Genomic DNA, 19,660 nt, shown 5'->3' on the forward strand with positions numbered 1-19,660 from the left:
CAGCCCGGCTCTCGGTCGGAAGGCGCCTCGGCCCCCTGCAGGGGAAAGAGGTCGAGCTCGCCAGGAAGGACAGGGGGCGATGCGAGAGGAGGAGGAGCAGCAGCAGCAGGAGGCGGAGGAGCCCCTCGGAAGTCTATAAGAGAGACGCGCTTCTCCCCTCCCAGCCTGGACTACATCGCTACTGGCCGGCCAGGCGCCTCTCTGCCCCGGGTGCTCACCCCAGAAGACTAAGTAAGTGCTTTCCTGGGTAACTTTCTGCTCTCTCTATCACAGTAGCGGACAAGTGTGCTGTTTTGTTATATTTCTTCTGGTTCTGTATTTGCGTGCAGTCTCATTTATTGTTAGAACCCAATCATTGGGAAATCAAGCCCGAAACGGTTTCCCCCAAAAGTGCTGCTTTAGAGATGCATCTTGGTGGTCTGCCTGCCTTTTGAACATGTTCTCTTGGAAGTTGCCTCAGTAACTTCCCTGGGAATAAAAGTTACCCTGCAAATCGAGAGAAGCGGGCTCGCTCAGCTTTGGCGAACTCCACAGGCTCAACAACAAGCAGGTAATTTTAAATTGGATTGGCTAGCTCTCCCTAATCATCTTGCCATTATACTCAGGAGGGATTGAAAGTGATATTTGTTTCCTTGCAGGATTGTGAGCGAAGTCTCGCCGCTATTGATTCGTGTCGGGAGTTATTCTAGGCTCAGCTGAAGAAAGGTGCGAATTTGTGGGCTTTCGGAATAGGGAATATCTCGATCTCTTAGGAGCTCCTGGCTTTTCGGATGCGAAATCAGTCAGCGACTGCTTGTTTCCAGCTGCTGTTTTTTCAGTGCCGGAAAGTCAAAATGTGTAGCTGTAAGAAAGCAATTTGAGTTACAGATGTGGTGTATAAGAACGAATACCTTTCGATGTTCCAACATCGTTTGAATAAAAACAGTATAGATATAGATATAGATATAGATATATAGATATAGATATAGATATAGATGGAATGTATTACAGAACTTTTCATCTCGATCTTAAAAATAGAAATTATTTGTGTGTATTGAGGATCAAGCTATACATCAGCCGCAAATTGACCTCAAGCCTCAAGAAAGTGAGAGTGAGGAAAGGCATATTTGCATCCAGCTGCCCATTAGTGAAAATCACACTGATGCTTGGGGAAATTGTTGTACCTAGAACGTTGAATGGGAATTTCTGCACTACTTTTTCTTCTCTTGTAGTCCTATAAACATCTGCTAATAAGTAGCAGGAATTTAGTTCAACGGGGCATGCTCCTAAGTAAACAATGCTGCATACTAGCTTTATCCTTTTACGTTTAATTATTGTAATAAAAACAGTTGGGCGGCAATGCTTAAATTTAGTGCTTTCTTGGCTGTAAGCCTCATTCAAATCAAGAAGACTTCCAAATAAGAAACAAAGAAAATTTTGGATTGGATTTATTTGCTAATAAGTCATACTGATTTTCCCCTACTCTGTGTTCAAATAAATGTTAAGAATGGGAAGGTGGCAGTAATACTGTTCATTACTCCCTAAACATCTCTGTTCATTTCTCCCAGTTAACTGATGTTACAGCCAAAGTGGTGTCTGAAGAGATCCTAAAAGCCCAATAAGGCACTACCTAGAATCCTTCTGTATCATCAAACATTTTTCAAATCCCTCAAGTGTAAAAGAGTTGTAAGTTGTTCACTAACAATGTATTTGTTGGATGCTAACTAATATAATTTGCTTGTTGGAATGCTGGACCAGGAAAGGAAATGTACACATTCTATAGCTGTTCAATGGGCACTGAATATTTACTGAGCATTCAGGCAAATTAATTTAAAAAAACAACTATTGACAAAACAAATCAAAAGCCAAGGAGCTAAAACCTGAAAGGGAAAATCTTGGGGGCATACTAAAACAAATGACAGGCAATTAAAATGCATTGATTCCTTCCAAATTGGTTATAGGAATACACTTAATTTTGGAATTCCACCACTGGAAGTTTGGGGACCATCTTGACTGGTTTTCACTCTTGACTACTTGCAAATCTATCTTTAAGATCTTGTTAAAAAGATACTGATGCAGATTTGCACTAAGGAAAATAAATGCATATAGGTTATAAACTGCAGGTGACACATGATGCACTAAATATCCCATGTAGATTTTGATCAGTTATTTCCCTACATGTGTATAAATAATGTTTACGGGAGTTTCTGTGCCTCTTTTAGAAGCGATTTTTCTCTGCTACTGTAAGAGGAAAACTGTCGCCACAGAAACTGCAAATTTGTCTGTGCTTGTAAATTTTTCTGTGTGAACAGGAACACAGGAAACTGCCTGAAACCAAGTCAGACCATTGGTCTACCTAACTCAGCATTTTCAACCCTGACAGGCAATAGCATTCCACGGTTTCAGACCACAGACATTCCCAGCCCTACCTGGAGATGTCAGGGAGTAAAGCTGGGATCCTCTGCATGGAAAGCATTTTGGCAGACACAACATTAAAAATACACACTACTACATTTTAGACATTCCCTGCAGTGTATGTTTCCTATTTCCTTTTGCATTCTGTCCCTTAGATTGTAAGCCTGATGGCAGGGGCTGTGTTGGTTTTTGATACCTTGTTCATCTCCTTGAAAACATTAGGCACTAAATGTTAAATAATAATAATAATAATAATAATAATAATAATAATAATAATAATAATCAGTAGTTTTGTTGTTTTTGACTACAGTCTGCTGCAATGACAGCATTCAGTTTTTTAAAAAAAAAACTTAACGATTGCAACAGTACATAAATAAGAATCAGACGCATTCATCACCCTAAGTTTTTGCAAAATACTTGAATGGAACAGGGAAGGATTCTGAAACTAGGGGAAACCTTTGAGATGGAAATACAGTTCTTCCAGTGGTCCCGATCCTGTTCTCACCATAGGCATAGAATGTGTGTTAGGCTCGTTCCCCCTCCATTCATTTTTCCACTTGAAGCCCCTTCACTATGTCCCATTGATGAGTTGCTGTTAAACCCCTGCAGAAACACCCTTCCACCGCAATCACACACTATATACAATGAAGTGCAAGACTGAGCATCAAAGTAAATTTTTGCCTGGGAAACCAGAACAGCTTGATTCAGCCTTGTTAAGGACTGGGTTTCCTTCTGCAAACTGGTCCCTGGGTTTGCTACTATCCCAACTAGATAGATAGATAGATAGATAGATAGATAGATAGATCTAATTTATAAGACTCCTAGAAATATACTAGATTTAATAAATACATAATATATACATGTACAAGGAGCACAATCTCCTCAAACTCATTGCCAATGAAATCTGTGGGACTGAAGTATACAGCTGATCTGTAGTCCCTCTGATTTCTGTAATAATTTATGCTTGCTGATTGTCTGTACTTGCAGACAACTGTATATATAATCAAAAGAGCTAATCGGAAGCACAAAACTGTTCATCCTCCCCTTTGTATCTTGGCCTCTTGCATACATACTTCAAAAAGCAACTCCTGCACGTCAGAAGACCTTCCAGACCTTCTTGCAATGCAAAGCTTTGTGGAAGGAAATGAAAACGGGCAAAAGCTTCAGCATTTGCACAAAAGCATTTTAGGTATGTGCCTAGAAGTCTTTGGATGTTGGCCAGTGTATATGCAAACACATATATATATAGATATTCCAGGTATCTCTATGACTGTACACAGTGGCCATGACTGAAAGAACCACACACCTAATTTTGAGTATCCAAGTGGTACAGTATGCACCCAAATGGCAAGGTGCTGTTTACAGAAGGGGGGAAATCCAGTGGATCTCATTCACAGATGCAAACCATTGTTACGATCATCTGCTCTTTTACCCTGACAAAAACACATTAAAAGGTCCCCGGAAGCTGTCTGCGGACAAACGCTGGCTCCCTCGGCCTATAGAGCAAGATGAGCGTGCAACCCCAGAGTTGTCCGCAACTGGACCTAATGGTCAGGGGTACCTTTACCTTTTTAATTTGTAAATTAGTGTAAATTGGAAATGACAAGAAACCATCTCTTTTCAGTTTGTTTACTGCAACATATATTCAGTAAAAGCACTTTATTTTAAGGGTCCTGAATTGCAATCCTTCTCAATCAGAATTTTCAAGCAGTATTTCATGTTACATAACATCATCTGAACACTAATTTATGCATCAAAAAAGTAACTTTATTGTTATCAATGATTTCCAAAGTGGTGATATTTCAGTTACATTGAATAAAAACAATTTCTCTTCAAAGTTATAGAGGTCATTCCAATCAAAACCTTGCCGAATAGAATTTATTGCCATTCGTTATTTAATTACCAGAATCTTTTGTGAAACAATACAAAACAAAATACTTAGGGAACAATCCACCCCCAGCGTCCACCAGCCCAGAGGAAATAGGGTGTTGCTCTTTCTGCCAAATGTTTATATTTTAAAAGGAAAGAGAAGATTGAACTAAAGTTTAATTTCTAATGGAATATTAAAAACAAAAGAATGAATATTTAACCTCTGGAAGAAGTGTATTTTTTTTTTATTCTAAAAGGACAGCCCATTTATTAACCACGTAGTAGAGTCAGATTCTGTGTGATTTGATTTTTCACACTTAATATAATAAGATATTATTTACAGAATGCAGAATTGGGCTCTAGACATATTCACTAGAAGTTTTAGGGTGGTTTATTAAGGAGAAATCCATCTGTTGAGCAAATACAATATAAGCTATGTGATGCTGTCCCCACCATTAGCAGAGTGAGGAAACTGTCTCAGATTTGGGGTGTTATGAAATGGCAGAAAATTCTGAGTTATTTAATATTTTTATTGTATTTTAATTACTTACAAGGAGAGGCACATGTGTTACTTTCTTCCTTGGGAGTTGGGTGCCAAAATAACTTGTCCAGCCTTTGTCATTACACAATTTGACTTGGGGAAGAGTACTATGTGCTGTTCAGCTCAGTCAACAAAACACCTGCCATTTCTGTAGATAACTTTATTGGGCACCCTTAATGTTTAAGGTCACAGTATGTTGGTGCAAAAGCGGAAATTAATTCATTGAGTGAGATCACTGTTCAGAGAACGCAATTCTAAGCATGTGAGTAAATTCTAAACTTGTAAGTTTAACTGGTGTTCCGCCTAAACGTATACTTTTAAAGTTACCTGCTTCTGATTGCCTCCTATTTTATTGCTCTCGGGTCAGCCACTATTTTCTGAAAGTCTTTTAGAACTGCCTGAACTCTGTACATGACCACAGTTCTTGGCTATGCATAGCTCCATAAGGTTCTGCTGATCTGCAAACTCTAATACAGATGATTTGTTTAGCCTGGTTCACCCAAACCTGTGACATAGTGAGGGTGGGGGCACAGGAGCAGTTGCCGCAAAATTGTTAGGCACACAAAATGTCAACACCCCCTGCTGCCTCAATACAGCTGAGCACTTCCAGCACTGGGCTCCGTTGAAAATGGCTTCTCCATGCAAACCAGGAATTGACCTCTCCATACAATAGAATAACTCTTCTTATCTTTGCGGCTGCAATCTCTTGGGTGATGTGAATGCCATTAGGCAGTTGAATGTGCATGCATACTCATACCCTCCAACATTTCTCCGGTGAAAATAGGGACACCCCATTCCATAATGATAATTTTACTATTTATATCCCACACATCTTATTGGGTTGTCCCAGCACTCTTGGCAGCTTCCAACATATATAAAAACATAATAAAACATGAAACATTTAAAAAAGGATTGCCTTCAGATGGCTCAGGGATTGAATAACTCTATACCCTCCAACATTTCTACAGTGAAAATAGGGACATCCTAAGGAAAAGTGGGACATTCTGGAATCAAATCAGAAATTGGGACGACTTCTCTAAATCAGGGATGCCCCTGGAAATAGGGATACTTGGAGGGTCAGCATACACCATCCGTTTCCCTCCCACCCACGCTTCCTCCACATGGCCCCGGGTGCTGCCAACCCATGCTACACCACTGCCTAAAACTAGTGGCCAACCATGCAGATTGTACTCAAGAGTTACAAAATCAGTTCTATACTGATTTAATGAACTGTCTGTTATGAGCTGTGTTCCCCGAAAACACAGTGATAAAAGTGAAAAACAAATTGTACGTCCAAAGTGTTGCTGTAATACTAAAAAAAAATCATCAGGTCAGAATGTAATGATAACAACATTAAAAATACGTAACTATGATCGTCCTCTGAAGTACTTGGAAAGTAAGTGTTGTTGTTGGCTGCAGGTTCATCTCCACCAATGGACTATAGAAATGTATCGGAGAACTGCAAGGAGCTCACTGTGCCCTGCTCTAACTCCAGCTCTCTGCCAGCCAGTGTGTCTGGCACAGATTCTTCAGCTGGTCAACGAACTGCAATAGCCTTGGGGAGGCCAGCAGCTGCAAATGCCGCCCGAGAGCGCAGCCGAGTGCAGACTCTGCGCCATGCTTTTCTGGAGCTGCAGAGAACCCTGCCCTCTGTGCCACCTGACACCAAGCTCTCCAAGTTGGACGTGCTGCTCCTGGCCACTACCTACATTGCTCACCTTACCCGCAGCTTGCAGGATGAAGAAGAGTTGCCCGGAGAGGGCTTGGGCACGCTGAGAGGGGATGGCTATCTGCATCCAGTTAAGGTAAGACATGCAAAAAAAAAGTGGTTTTCTTTTACTAGGCCGAATCAAGGAAGAGTATGAAAGCTTTTGTTATTTGTTATTAAATTTGTCAGTTGCTTTATCTTGCCCAGGGCAACCCAAATCAGCTTACAACCAACCAGACAGACAGACAGACAGACAGAAAGCACCACATGCATCCATTAAAACCAAGAGAAAATTGAAATGCATTAAAAACATCCTGCCCACTTCTAAAAGGCCACAGATGGTTAAAGGCCAACGGCCTGGTTATAAAGAAAAGTTTTTGCTTGGCACAAGATGTATAATGATGGTGCCAGGCAAGCCTCCTTGGGGGAGAGCCTTCCACAAATGGGGAGCTACCATAGAAAAGGCCCATTCTCATGTTGCCACCCTCTGGATGCTTTTTTAGGGGCACACAATGAAGGGCCTCAGATGACGATTGCAGGGTCCAGGTCGGTTCATATGGGAAGAGGCAGTCTTTGAGGTATTGCAGTCCTGCACCATTTAAGACTTTTAAGTAAAAATCAGCACTTTGAATTGGGCTCAGAAACTAATTGGCAGCCAGCGCAGTCAGGCCAGGATTGGCGTTTTATGCTCAAACTGTCTTGCCCCGGTGAGCAACCTGGCCGCTGAATTCTGCACCAACTGAAGTTTCCTTCAGAGGCAGCCCTATACAGAAGACACTGCAGTAATCTAACCTAGAGGTTATCAAAGCATAGATGATAGAAGTTAGGATATCCCTGTCCAGAGAGTGATGCAGCTGGGCCACCAGCCAAGCTGCTGCAAGGCACTCAGCACCACCAAGGCCACCTGAGCCTCAATCAACAGAAATGGATACAGACGCCCTAAGCTGCATGGCTGCTCCTTCATAGGGTTTCCATATTTCAAGCAGACAGAAATGTTGTTGAGCTTTTTTTACCACCACCCCCCAAAAAAAATTTGGGGGCAAAATTGCAAAAAAGCCATTTTTGAGCTATTTGTATGGAAAAATGGCAAAAGCAGCACTGCCAACATGGGCTGCCATATGCGCAAATTTTCCAGGACATTTGTCCGGTTTCCCCCCAGACATTTGTCCGGTTTCCACCTGGACACTGCTGCCAACAGCAATATTCTGGATATGGGAAAATCCAGACGTATGGCAACTCCTGCAGATGTAAAGGAGAAGTAGAACTCTTTGTCAGATAGAACTGAAAGAAGTCATATTTTTAGTTCAATGGAATCAAGAAAATGCCTCCCATTTACTTTGCGTTAAAGCAGTGCTTGCTCCTCCTGGCTACTGGCTCTTTAATTAGTAATTTCCTGAACTGGTTCCCTCTTGGCTTAGTTCAGGAAACTGCTAATTTAAAGGGTTGGTAATCAGGAAAAACAGGCAAACTATTACTGTAAGCAGCCCTTCACTTATTTGTTTCCTGTACTCATTCTATTCACTAGTGGTATTAAATTGGCCCTTGCTCATTAAAAAATACATATTCTAACATGCCACCCCAATCTCCATGAGCAGTGTGAAACTCCAGGAAATGCAGGTGCACCTTAACTCAGGATCTGTGTTTCCTTTTAGACTAATGAGGCACAGCAGAGACTGTGGTATCTTTATGATATATGGTTTATTTACACATATGTACAACCTGAACCTAGGGGGAGGGTCTCACAGCATTGGCACCCCAACAGGTCCTTCCTTCTTCCATAGCCAGAGCCTTGCTCTCAAATGGTCAGCAAGCCTCATGCCCTGCCCTCTCTCTAGTTTACATCCCTGATAACTGTAACCCACAGGTCTACCCCCTTTTATCCCCCGAGGGATGAAAGAGGCATTCAGTTTATTCACTATTGAACACAGTGGATTACTACTCTCAAGACACAGATCTGTTAACTACAGATACCTGCACTCGTGTGTGTGTCTTCAGTATACAGCCGTACCTTGGATCTCAAACGCCTTGGCTCCCGAACAAATCGGCTCCCGAACAGTCGAAACCCGGAAGTGAGTGTTCTGGTTTACAAACGTTCTTTTGGAAGTCGAACGTCCATTGGGGCTTCTGGGGCTTCTGATGGGCTGCAGGAGCTTCCTGCAGCCCATCAGAAGCCACACTTTGGTTTTTGAATGTTTTGGAAGTCTAATGGACTTCCAGAACAGATTCTGTTCGACTTCCAAGGTACGGCTGTAGTTTCATTCATCTCTTTTGTTTCAGAAAGCATGACACCTAAGCAATACTAATCTATTGTGTACTTTTGTATACATTGTCTTCTAGAAATGGCCAATGCGATCCAGGCTATACATTGGAGCTACAGGGCAGTTTTTGAGTCACTCAGCGCAAACAGAAAACACAAATCAAGGAGAAACTTCAACAAATTCACAAATGTAATGCTATGTTTTTATATTGAATGCTGTGTATTTATTATGCTGGATATATTTAAATTAAAACACTTCTTCCAGCAACTGTGACCCTCCTCCCAATTGTATCTGACACCATTTGAAGTAGGTGGACAAGCTGAATTTTAAGGTAGTCACACATTCCTTTAGGTTGCTTTCTTTATGTCCAGAAGCAGTCTATTTGTGTGAGCAGTGCATTATGGTCCTCCTGCCGCAAACAACTTCCACAATTTCTGAAATAGCAAAATGTACATGCGTTGTACACATGATACCAACTGAGATTCATGAACTCCTGGCGAATGTAACATTATTTGAGTCAACAAGGATTCCATCCCATTTGTGAAGGAAATGGCTGAATGTAACGTGTGAGCTGACCCTTATAAATAATAGACAACTTGCAAGCATTAAAGCAACAAGGTTCGTGATTAACATAAGAATTATGGACTATCTCAATGAAGGGATTCATTCTGAACATATCCCTCAAGAAACACAGGTGTGCATTCTTCTGGCTGTTCACATGCATCTAAGCTTTTAAGAACAGAGCTTTGCTGGATCAGCGATCCATCTATTCCAATGTCCCGTTTCCAAAAATGACTGCACAGATTCTCTCATGAAGTGCACAAGCATGACATCAAAGCAACAGCCCTCCGCCATTGTTTGTGACCACATCTGGTATTCATAGGGTTCTTGAGCATGGAGGATCTATTTTGCAGTTGTGGCTAATGGCCACTGATAGATCAGCATGAGCCTCTGTGTTGTGTGTGTGTGTGTGTGTTTATATAAAACATCTATAGAGTCTACAGTGTAGTTTGGCTGATCTTAAGAAGGAGCTTAAAAAGCAGATCTGTGTTTATATGAACTTTGGATATGGATTTCTGTGTTGCATCTTAAGTGTGTAGAATTAAGATGCTTCTGCAATAATTTCAATAAGCTGCAGATATTAATTAACCATAAAATGCAAACTTTTTACACTATGAAGTTTCTACACTGCATATTGAAAATTTAGTATTTTTTTGTTTCTTTACTATTTGACCTCACTGTTTACAATTATTTTCACTGTATAATACCTGTCATATTAGGATAATACCAAATGTGGTTGATGAAGTGGGCTCTTTTCCACAAAAATGTATGCTATAATATATCTGTTTAAAGTGCCACAAGACTCTTTGTTGCTTTTCCGCAGAGGTCCAAATGACCTTTGGAAGCATCTACTATTCAAGAGCCTTTTCTCAGATGAATTTATTTGCCTCTTTTCACTGATAAAATGAATGTGTGTTAATAGTCAAGGGAGAACATTGCAGTAAACAAAAACAAACCACAATGTAAGCAGCTTTGTGTATGGAATCTAGCAATATTATGGGTGTTGTAATATAATTTATTATTTGTGTTTATCTCTGCTTTACAGTCTGAACTGCATTAATGTTTGAGGGAAAAGCTTACCGTACATCTATACTGCAACATGTGTACATGTTTTATAGCTTGATATGTTCATTCCAGAAAACAGAGCTTGCATGCTCAGCTAGTTCAGCTAAAATATTTGCAGCATGTAAGCAACAGTGGTTAGAAGATAAGTGCAGTAGAGGTTCACCTAGTTATCTTCTCTTATTGTATATGTTATACATGATTTTACAGAATTTTAATATTTATATTAAATACTTTGAAAAATGCTATGATTTGTCAGAATCAAAGAAATGAAACTGTTCCACAAGAAGCCAAAAATAAAATGCATTTAAAAGGAATATTTGGGGAAATTCTTTGCGGTACAGGAGTTAAGAATGTTATCATGTTTTATAATATTAGGATTTTCTTTAAAATAATAATAATGACAACAACTGATTAGCCTTTGACTCGGCCATCGCTATGGCTTATTCCGGAACCAACTACCATTCCCATACTTTAACTGTGAAAAATGTGACTTGCAGACACACAGTCTCTGTAGAGGAATAATTCCTCCCCATATTTAACCATACCTTTTCTAAGCACTAGTACTTTATAAAACTGAACACTTCCTTTGTTATTGACATCATTCAGTTATTTCAAGCAAGACCATTCAGCAAGACCTGTGCATTTTTACTCAGAATACCTGATTTCAGTGGGACTTATTCTAGTTGGTATGTGCGCATAGGACTAAGGCCTAAAATGCTTGAACCCTAGTGTGACTCCTCACTTCCAGCATAGCTTTCCCTCCACCCCCATACTAAAATCAGAAAAGGAGCCTGCCCCTGCCATTTAATCCCAGCCCCAAAGCCTCACGAGAGCTGTTTCTGTGGGCCTTCTAGGCATAATGGCACAAATGGGTAATTCTGGCCCGTTCCTCAGTTCTCACAGAAACATCTTCCATCAAAATGCATGTGCGTCTCATGATCTGGAATACACACCTCATGATTTTTTGGCATGTGGGCATATAAAAACGTATACATTTATAGCTAACTAATCCATAATTTGGAACAAGTCGTGACTTTAATCTCATTTTTTTTCTTCATGTGACTCCCCCAATCTCATTTTTCTCTTCATTTGAGTCCCCCTCCCATCTGCCCCAAGCCTTTACTTTGCACAAAGACTGCTCTGTTCCATGTGGTCTCTAAGGGAGCAAATGGAGATTGACATAGAATATATTAACACAGAAAATGTTTTAACTAGAGGGTATACTATTGTAATTACAGCTTATAAACATGAACCCAAAGTGCATTGTGTATAATATTTTTAATGTTTTGATTATATATGTGTATGTTTTTATTTATTTATATTTTGGGTGTGTTTCCCTTTGTCTGCTCCGTTGGCAGGGATCTGTTTTATTTAATCTTGTACAGCAGCATCTCGAATAAGGCTGCTATATAAACAATAAGCCACCCTGTGGAGTGGGAGCAGCACCAGATAAAATGATGGGGGAGCACAGAATGTGCAAAGTACATGGGCGTAGCCAGGATTTTTAGGAAGGGAGAGGCCTTTTGTGGGGGGGGGGCAGAACCTCAGCTATGTATTTTTATTGATTTAGAGGGGCAGTTGCCCCTCCCTGCCCCCTCACGGCTATGTCCTTGGCAAAGTATATTTTGGGGGTGGTAAGTTGAGTGTCTTACATATTGAAACAAAATAAAAAAATTCCTTCCAGTAGCACCTCAAGAGACCAACTAAGTTTGTTATTGGTATGAGCATTTGTGTGCATGCACACTTCTTCAGATACTTACATACTGAGATATCTGAAGGAAAAATAACATTAATATATTAATGGCAAGAGTCCAGCAACAGGGGAAGGCAAGTGGAGTTGGGGAGACCCGGGAGAGCTCCTTATGGCAGGCACTTGTCCACCTTTGTTGCACCCCATGTTAGCGCACACACTTTTCCATGACGTGGAAGTGTGATATCAGTCTTGTAGCCCCTTAAAGTCTTAACACGTTTATTAAGACAGGGTAGTCCATTAAAGGTTATCCCGTTATAATCCCGTTATAAAAGTGTCTGTTTTCCAGGGACAGTCCTGGATTTTCCCAGACAATCCCGTCCCAGTTTCTGATTGTCCCGCTTTTCCTTAGGATGTCCCTATTTTAATTGGAAAAATGTTGGAGGGTATGGAGTTATTCAGCCCCAAGCCATTTGAAGGCAAGTTTAAGTTTTTAAAATGTTTAATGTTTTATTCTATCTTTATGTATGTTGGAAGCCGCCTAGAGTGACTGGGGCAACCCAGTAAAATTATTATTATGGAATAGGATGTCCCTATTTTCATCGGAGAAATGTCGGAGGGGATGACGTTAGCCTTAAAGGTGCTACAAGACTTTTTTTTTTTTAACTCTTTACCGCCACCACTTTGGAAATCAGAGAAACGCTATAGCTGATCTCTTCTTCCACTGCGAGAGGGTGCGAGATTCAAAACCCAAAATCTCTGGCGCGCAATCAGCATGGATCCCCCCCCCCACGCCTTCCCGCCCCCGAAAAAAAAGCTTTTTCGTACGTCTCTGGCAAAAAAAAAAGAAAGGCATTTGGCCTGTTGCCTTTTGTTGGACTCCAACTCCCGTCAGCCTCAGCAAGCCAGGCCCAACTGTCAGGGGATTGTGGGACGTGTAGTCCAGCAACGAAACTAACTTGTCGGCCACCTCGCCCGGAAAAGAACGAGCGCAAAAGGCGCGTGGCTGGGTGGCGGAGGGCGGGTCACGTGCTCCATAGACTTATAATTCCGGTTCCGGCCACCTCGCGCTCCTTTCTTATGGAGGACGGCGGGGTTTTGCGTGGTCTGCGGAACAGGTAAGCCGTTTGAGGGCGAGAGGGGAGGGGAGGCGGCGGTTTGGGCTGCCGTTGGCGGCGGCGGCTGCCTGGGCGAAAGTGTGTGGGGCGGCTTGGGGTGCTCGCGCCGACCAGCCTGGCTGAGTTTCCTCCCTAGCCGCCGACCCGCGCGTGCCTTGAACTCAGCTAGGCCAGGACTCGTGGCGGCGGCGAGCTTCCCGCCTTCAGCTGGAGGCCGAGGCGGCGGCGGGTTGGGGAACCGTTGTGGGTCTGGATGCCTTTTTTCATGGACGGGCCACGTCGCGCTCCCTCACAAAGAGGCTCCCGCGCCTGATAACTGGTCGGGGCTGGGCACCTTTGCCCACTTCTAGAATGCAATTTATAGAATGAGTGGTAGTTTTGGGAAGCCTTGTTATTCACTCTCTTCTTTAGAGCCTCCAGCCCACTCTTCTACCCAGCCCCCCGACCTAACCAGTGGAAGGAGATGAAGGTAAAGATGTCTATTACATTAGCAGACGGACCCTACTGCATTTATCTAAAAGCAGTTTTTGTCAAAACGTGCTATTGTCATGTTACCTATATTCCTCGTGTAGTAACTTGAAAAATAGAAGGTTGTTAATACACGTCATGCCAGAGCTTTCCCAAATATGTGTTGTTGTGACACAGTGGGTAGGTGTTTCACAGTTCCCCCTGGGGCTGGAAAGGGAGCGGGCAGCCCACTGAGTAGCTGCTGCACAGGAGGCTCCCCACCCTGCCTGCCTGCCCGCTTTCCTCTGCTCCCTGGTCGAGGCTGCTTGCCAGGAGCCCTCAAGTGCCCAGTCTCATCGCTCGTTGTCTACGCTCACAAGCAGCAGAATTTGAAGATCCATGCTTTCCAAGGAGTCATTGGTGTCTCGTTCTCTTGCCCTGCCCCACCATGTCCTGCCTGGCTGGGCTGGGTGGTAGCCCTCCCCTCTTCTCTTGCAGCTCTCCTGCCTCTGGGCCAGTGCAGGGCCCGGCTAGCGTGAGGCCCTGGCCCAGGATGGAAGAAGTTTCCTAAGTGCCCTGCAGTAGCCAAGACTAGTTGCCACCCACCCTCACTGGCTGCTGGATCCTACCACTTTGGCCTCACACTTGTTACAGAGACCACCACCACCTGCTCTGAGGGAGTTTAAGTGCTGATGCTGCTATTTTCATGTTTAATTACTTAAATTGCAGTTGAATTACCCCCTAAAATGGATAGGTTTCTAATTAAGAAAAGTTGGTGGAGATGGCGTTTACAATGAACAGAATATAGCAGCTGTAGAGGAAACTATACAAGAATCAACTGTTGAACAGTCTGTTTTAGTACATAAGAAGTGTAAAGGAAAATATTCCAAGCCTCATTTATACAGTAAAGATTACAGTATATGAAACGGGGATTCATTTTCTGGTAATGAAAACAATCCTTTCCCCAGTGTCGTTTGTAGGGATATACTTACAAATGGAAGTATGGTACCAAACAAGTTGAAGTCATTTTACATCAAAACACAGTCATTTGTCAGAAAAAGCAGTAGAATACTTTATTGAGATTTCAAAACCTATAAAGAAGCCGTCTGCATCACTCATAAGGAGAATGCAGACGTTAAAGAAAGCTCAAAAGGCAAGTTACTTGGTAGCTCAAATAATTACCAAAAACAAGGAACCACACACTATTGCAGAAACCACCATAAAGGAATCTTGCTGTGCTATTGTTTGAACAATGTTTGGGCCAGAATTTGAAAAAGAAGTTAATAAAATCCCTTTGGCAGATAACACAATTGGAAGATGTATTCAAGACATATCTGATAACATTAAGCTGCAAATGAAGGATATTTTTCAAAACGATAATATGATCTTTACATTGCAACAGATGTCAGTAGCGCAGTTATTTATTTTTATACGTTTCATTCATACTGACAAAATTATTGAGCAATTCTTCTGCTGTCTAGAACTTCCAATAAAAACTAGAGGTGAAGATATATTTAAAACTTTAGATTGCTTCATGAAGGAAAGTAATTTGCAGTGGTTAAATTGTGTAGGAATATGCACAGATGGCCCACTCTCAATGGTTGGTTCAACAAAGGGTTTTATAGCTTTAGCAAAGGAAGATTAAAAATATAATTACTTGTTGCTTTTTACATCACGAAGCACTAGTCGCACACTACTGGAAATGAATTAAGAAAAGTTATGGACAAAGTGGTTCAAATGGTCATTTACATTAAAAGTAGACATCTTGAATCAAGATTATTTGCTCATATTTGTGAAGAAATGGGGGCAAGTTTTCAAAAGCTTCTACTACACACAGACATTTGTTGGCTGTCAAGAGGTAAAGTGCTTTGTCTTGTATACGAATTGAGGGAAATGATGCTTAAACTTTTTGAGGAAAATCAGCAAAAGGAATTCTGTGATCTCATTCAAAACAAACTTTGGTGTGCAAAATTGGCATATCTTGCTGACATATTTGAACATTTGAATAAAATGAATACCAGTATGCAAGAAAAAGGAGAAAATACATTAACAGTGGTAGATAAAATTTGTTCTATGAGAGACAAAATAGCAATTTGGAAAATGAAAGGGAAAGAAGGAAATTTTGAAATGTTTCCAAAACTTCTGAGTGCGAGCTAAAATGTGATAACAGCTCACTAATTGCTGACCATTTAACATTGTTCAGAGAGAAAGTTCATCATTACTTCCCAAGTGTTGAAATCCACGACTATGATTAGATCATAATTCCATTTCTTTAAACTGCAAGGAGGAACTTTTCACTTATTGAAGAAGAATTAGCTAAAATTATTGATGTCTGTTAATGATGTATGAGAAGGTGACTTGCAGTTTTTGCATTCATGTTTCAAAAATTCGTCCAAATAGGTAAAAAAGCGTTAAATATTCTTCTGCAATTTTTTACTATGTTCATTTGTAAAGTATCCTTTTCAACAATGACAAACTTTAAGACACTGAAACGTGGAATTTTAAAAATGTTTGATGATGAAATGTGAGTGTCTATCTAATATTCCACCAAATATTCAAAACCATGTTCACCCTACTAATCTCAAACATCTCATTAAAATGGTAAGTAGTTACTGGTTTTATTCAATTTTTTAAAAATTCTTGCACATATTTACATATTGTTACACATAAATGACAACAATCTTGGAAATGTATGTTGTTATCTTACAAATCATATATTTTAAAAAATATAAATGAAACATTTTCATGAGATGTTGTGTCCCCATAAATTTCATTATTACAATTTATGTATGTATCCAAATCTCTTAGAAGGGGTTAGTTTAACCTCTAGTTTGCTAGTAAAACTGAATTACTGTGTCATGCTATGATGCATGTCTAAAAATTGTGCCACCAACATGAAAAGTTTGGAAAGCTCTGCATTATACACAAATGCACAAGTAGTGTGTGTGCATGCAGCTGATATCTATATATATTTGAAAGTGGAGGTACATTAACTATGGCATTGTGAGGCCCTCTTTTCCTTTGTATAATTTTTCTGGAATTGACCTATATTTTAATTAGTTGGTCTGTTGAAAACACAATGGGGAAAATGTACTTCTAGTATTGATTATTTTGAGTTATTTCCAGGCTGCCAAGTTGTTTGAATGATGATGAATTAGACAGCTGAAGATCATTACTAGAGCTGATGTCTTCATAAATCAGTAGCATCAGCTGAATGTCCAAGCTATAATGATAAATTGCCTCTTTGTCAGTGGGGAAATTGGTTAGAGAGTTGTCTTATGGCCCTGACCCATGACCTCTTCACTGTGTAGCAATCTATTTTTGGCTTGATGGTACTAGGAAATACCATACACTCAGTTTTCAGATTGAACTGAGCCTGTAGGGAATATGTTGTGCTTGTTCACATAGCTTGAGTCCCAAAGCAAAGTTCACTTTAATCCTGAAATTTTAGTTCGTATTTTATACTTGCCAGATAACAAACTTTTTTTAAAAAAACCTCTTTGGAAACATGGTGTCTCTATAAAATCTTTTAACTTTGCAAGGAAACACCACCCCATAATGATTTTTGGAACTGGGATCTAATGGCCTTTGCAGTTCCTCTCATCATATTCTGACAATGGCATCTACTGTTATGTTTACGCCCAGTGGCTTCAGAATCATTTGTCTGGGATTTCGTTGTTGTTTCAACCAACAAGGTATAACAACATGAACCCTTAAGAATACTGCATATATGAGCTTTCTTTGTAATGAAAGCACACAAAACTGAGAAAATATATTAACAATTTAAACCAACTTACTTTAGCATCTGATTGGATAAACTAAGGCATAGCTACCCTTTCCAAGAGCAACTCAATTCCAAGCTTAAGAAATGATTACCGGTAACTTTCAGGGGACCAGCAAGCCAACATTTGGTACAGATAGATTCCTATATTAGTACCATCTGCTTTTCTCTGCTCTTTAATTAAGGAGAGAAAATGGATAGATGGATTGCCTTGCAGTTTGTGTTCGTGAATGGCAGTAGCCACATCACAGCCAATGTATGTCTGAAAGGTTGAGTAGATTTTGGCAAAATGCTTTGTATGGGAAGTAGCAATATGCTTTGAAGGCAACAGCTGTTGAGGATAACAGACATATTGGCTTGGATCCAGATTTTGCTTCTTCCATTGGGAGTATCCACCTAGTGGAGTTTCCATTAATAGGATGTGGTGGAGACAGACAACCTTTGCTAATCCCCCTGTTACCCCTTCTAAAAATCTACTTTGGAAGATTGGGGGACCCTCCAAAACAGTCTGGGAGGGAGGGAAGTTTGTGGAAAGGAGTGGGGAAATGTGCAAAAATTGCTCCTGCCTGCCAGTGTGATCCCTGTACTGGATCAAAAGCATTCCATGGATGAAAGGAGCATAGCTGTCAACCTTCTCTTTTTTGCGGGAAATTCCCTTATTCCAGTGCTGTTTCCCGTTGCTATCCTGGATTAATAGATATCCCGTAAATTTCCCGGATTTCAAAGGAAGCAGCTCCTCTCCCTCCCTGCCGGCCAGGGAGGTTCCTCCGCTGCGTTGCTCGGCTGTGTTGCTCACCAATAAGGAGTCTGAGAACGACTGGGGGGCGGAGTGTGCATGCCTTGTGCCGATAAAATTGGCTGCGTTGCCTGGGGACTCTCCTTTGCTTCAGCGCTTCCCAGTGGTGTGGTTTCCTTGCTGCTGTATCCCTTTGCCGGGTCGCTGCGCTGTGGGAACCACCGCTTGAGGCTTCATTTGGCTGCTGGCTGGGCTTTCTGCCTTTGGGCCTTTGGCTTGGAGGGGCTCAGAACGTACCTGTGCTCGGAATCAGATGGCTACATCGACGGCCCACTCACCCTTGCCGGGGATAAGGTCTGTCTGGAGCGGGGGCACATGTGGAAAAGAGAAGGAGCAGGTGGTTGAGTACAATGGCGGGCAGCGATCTCATGGGCTTTTGGATTTGTTTTGGAGGCTCCTTCGATTGACTGCTGTGGGGAGAAGGAAAGGAGCTGGTTGACTAAAATGGCGGGAGGCGATTTCATGGCGAGGGGGGAAGGCTGTCACCGCCTTGTGTGTGTGTGTGGCTAGTTAATGCAAGCTGAGGGGGTTTTTGAACGCTGGACGCCGTTTTGTTGCACGTGCTGCTGCAAAGCCAGGCCAGGGAGTCATCTTAAGTTGAGGGTGCATAGGCCTTGTGGTGCATGTGATTCAGATTCTATTCATTGAACCTCTGGTTACAAAGTTGACTTTTTTCAGCAATGGCCCCCTAGTGAGTGTTCTTTTGTTCACTTCTTTTTATTTTGAGGCAGTGCACACCTATGTTTGTGGAACTGCAAACCTTTCCAGTCATGTGTTACTCTAGTCAAATCCCACGTATGAATTTGGAGGAGGTAGGATTGCTACAGGAGAGCAATCTCTTTGCAGATTGCATGTGTGGCTATTCTGATGTGTTGCTTTTCTTCTTTTTCAAACAAAGAAAGATGGATGGAGGTGGAGAAGCAGACATTCCTTCGAAAAAAGCAAAGAGGCTGTGCAAGTATCGTGAGAAATGGGAAAAGGAATTTAGCTTCTTGAAGAAGAGCAGAATGGGGCATGGTCATGCATTCTGCACAATTTGCAGTTGCAGTTTTAGTGTCTCCCATGGGGGAAGGACCGATGTCACTCAGCATAAAAATTCGGCCAAGCACAAGCGCGGGCTAGAGGCACAGAAACATGCCCCGACTGTGTCCTCATTTGTGACTAGGAATACCACAGAGGCTGACCAGGTCAGAAATGCAGAGGTTAAAATGGCCATGCTGTGTGCCAAACACAACATTTCTTTCACCTTCTACGACGACTTCAAAAAGTGTGTAGCTGACATGTTCCCGGACTCTGCCATTGCACGAAAATATTCTGCGGGGAAAACTACGCAAATCATAAAAGGTAAGTTGATTCAAATTACAAAAACAATGGTACCTCGGGTTAAGAACTGAGGTACCACTGTAATATTGTTGGCTTAGGAGTCTTAAGA

At 41.5% G+C, this 19,660-nt stretch overlaps 2 protein-coding genes and 1 long non-coding RNA gene across 11 annotated transcripts in view; 2 read left to right on the top strand and 1 right to left on the bottom strand.

Annotated features, from left to right (window-relative positions):
- The first annotated feature begins 104 nt into the window (after positions 1-104).
- Positions 105-10,710, top strand: TCF24 (transcription factor 24). Of its 5 annotated transcripts, XM_083451443.1 has the most exons (5): positions 113-231; positions 639-705; positions 3,477-3,583; positions 6,224-6,609; positions 8,850-10,710. In XM_083451443.1, the coding sequence occupies exons 3-5, from the start codon at positions 3,517-3,519 to the stop codon at positions 8,961-8,963; spliced, it is 567 nt and encodes a 188-aa protein (XP_083307569.1). In that variant the 5' UTR covers positions 113-231; positions 639-705; positions 3,477-3,516; the 3' UTR covers positions 8,964-10,710. The 5 variants fall into 5 exon arrangements, with proteins under 5 accessions (XP_083307571.1, XP_083307569.1, XP_083307570.1 ...); XM_083451444.1 differs by lacking the exon at positions 3,477-3,583; XM_083451446.1 differs by lacking the exons at positions 113-231; positions 3,477-3,583 and adding an exon at positions 242-550.
- Positions 9,125-13,423, bottom strand: LOC310682592. Its single transcript, XR_014514031.1, has 3 exons — positions 13,359-13,423; positions 11,350-11,552; positions 9,125-9,204 (listed from the first exon to the last, which is right to left on the bottom strand). It is a non-coding gene; the product is annotated as an uncharacterized lncRNA (long non-coding RNA).
- The window catches only part of LOC310682505 (uncharacterized protein), a 13,150-nt gene continuing 6,449 nt past the window's right edge, over positions 12,960-19,660 (top strand). For 2 of the 5 annotated variants that reach the window (XM_083451458.1, XM_083451457.1), the window contains exons 1-2: positions 13,093-13,204; positions 19,127-19,572. In XM_083451458.1, coding sequence (XP_083307584.1) covers positions 13,167-13,204; positions 19,127-19,572 — 484 coding nt within the window. In that variant the 5' untranslated portion in view covers positions 13,093-13,166. Of the gene's footprint in view, positions 13,205-13,560; positions 13,674-14,149; positions 18,523-19,126; positions 19,573-19,660 lie in introns of those variants that run through there. The other 3 variants (XR_014513921.1, XR_014513920.1, XR_014513922.1) reach the window with 3 other exon arrangements.

This window comes from Podarcis tiliguerta (assembly GCF_965153285.1).
Source record: "Podarcis tiliguerta genome assembly, chromosome: 7".
NCBI lineage: Eukaryota > Metazoa > Chordata > Lepidosauria > Squamata > Lacertidae > Podarcis > Podarcis tiliguerta.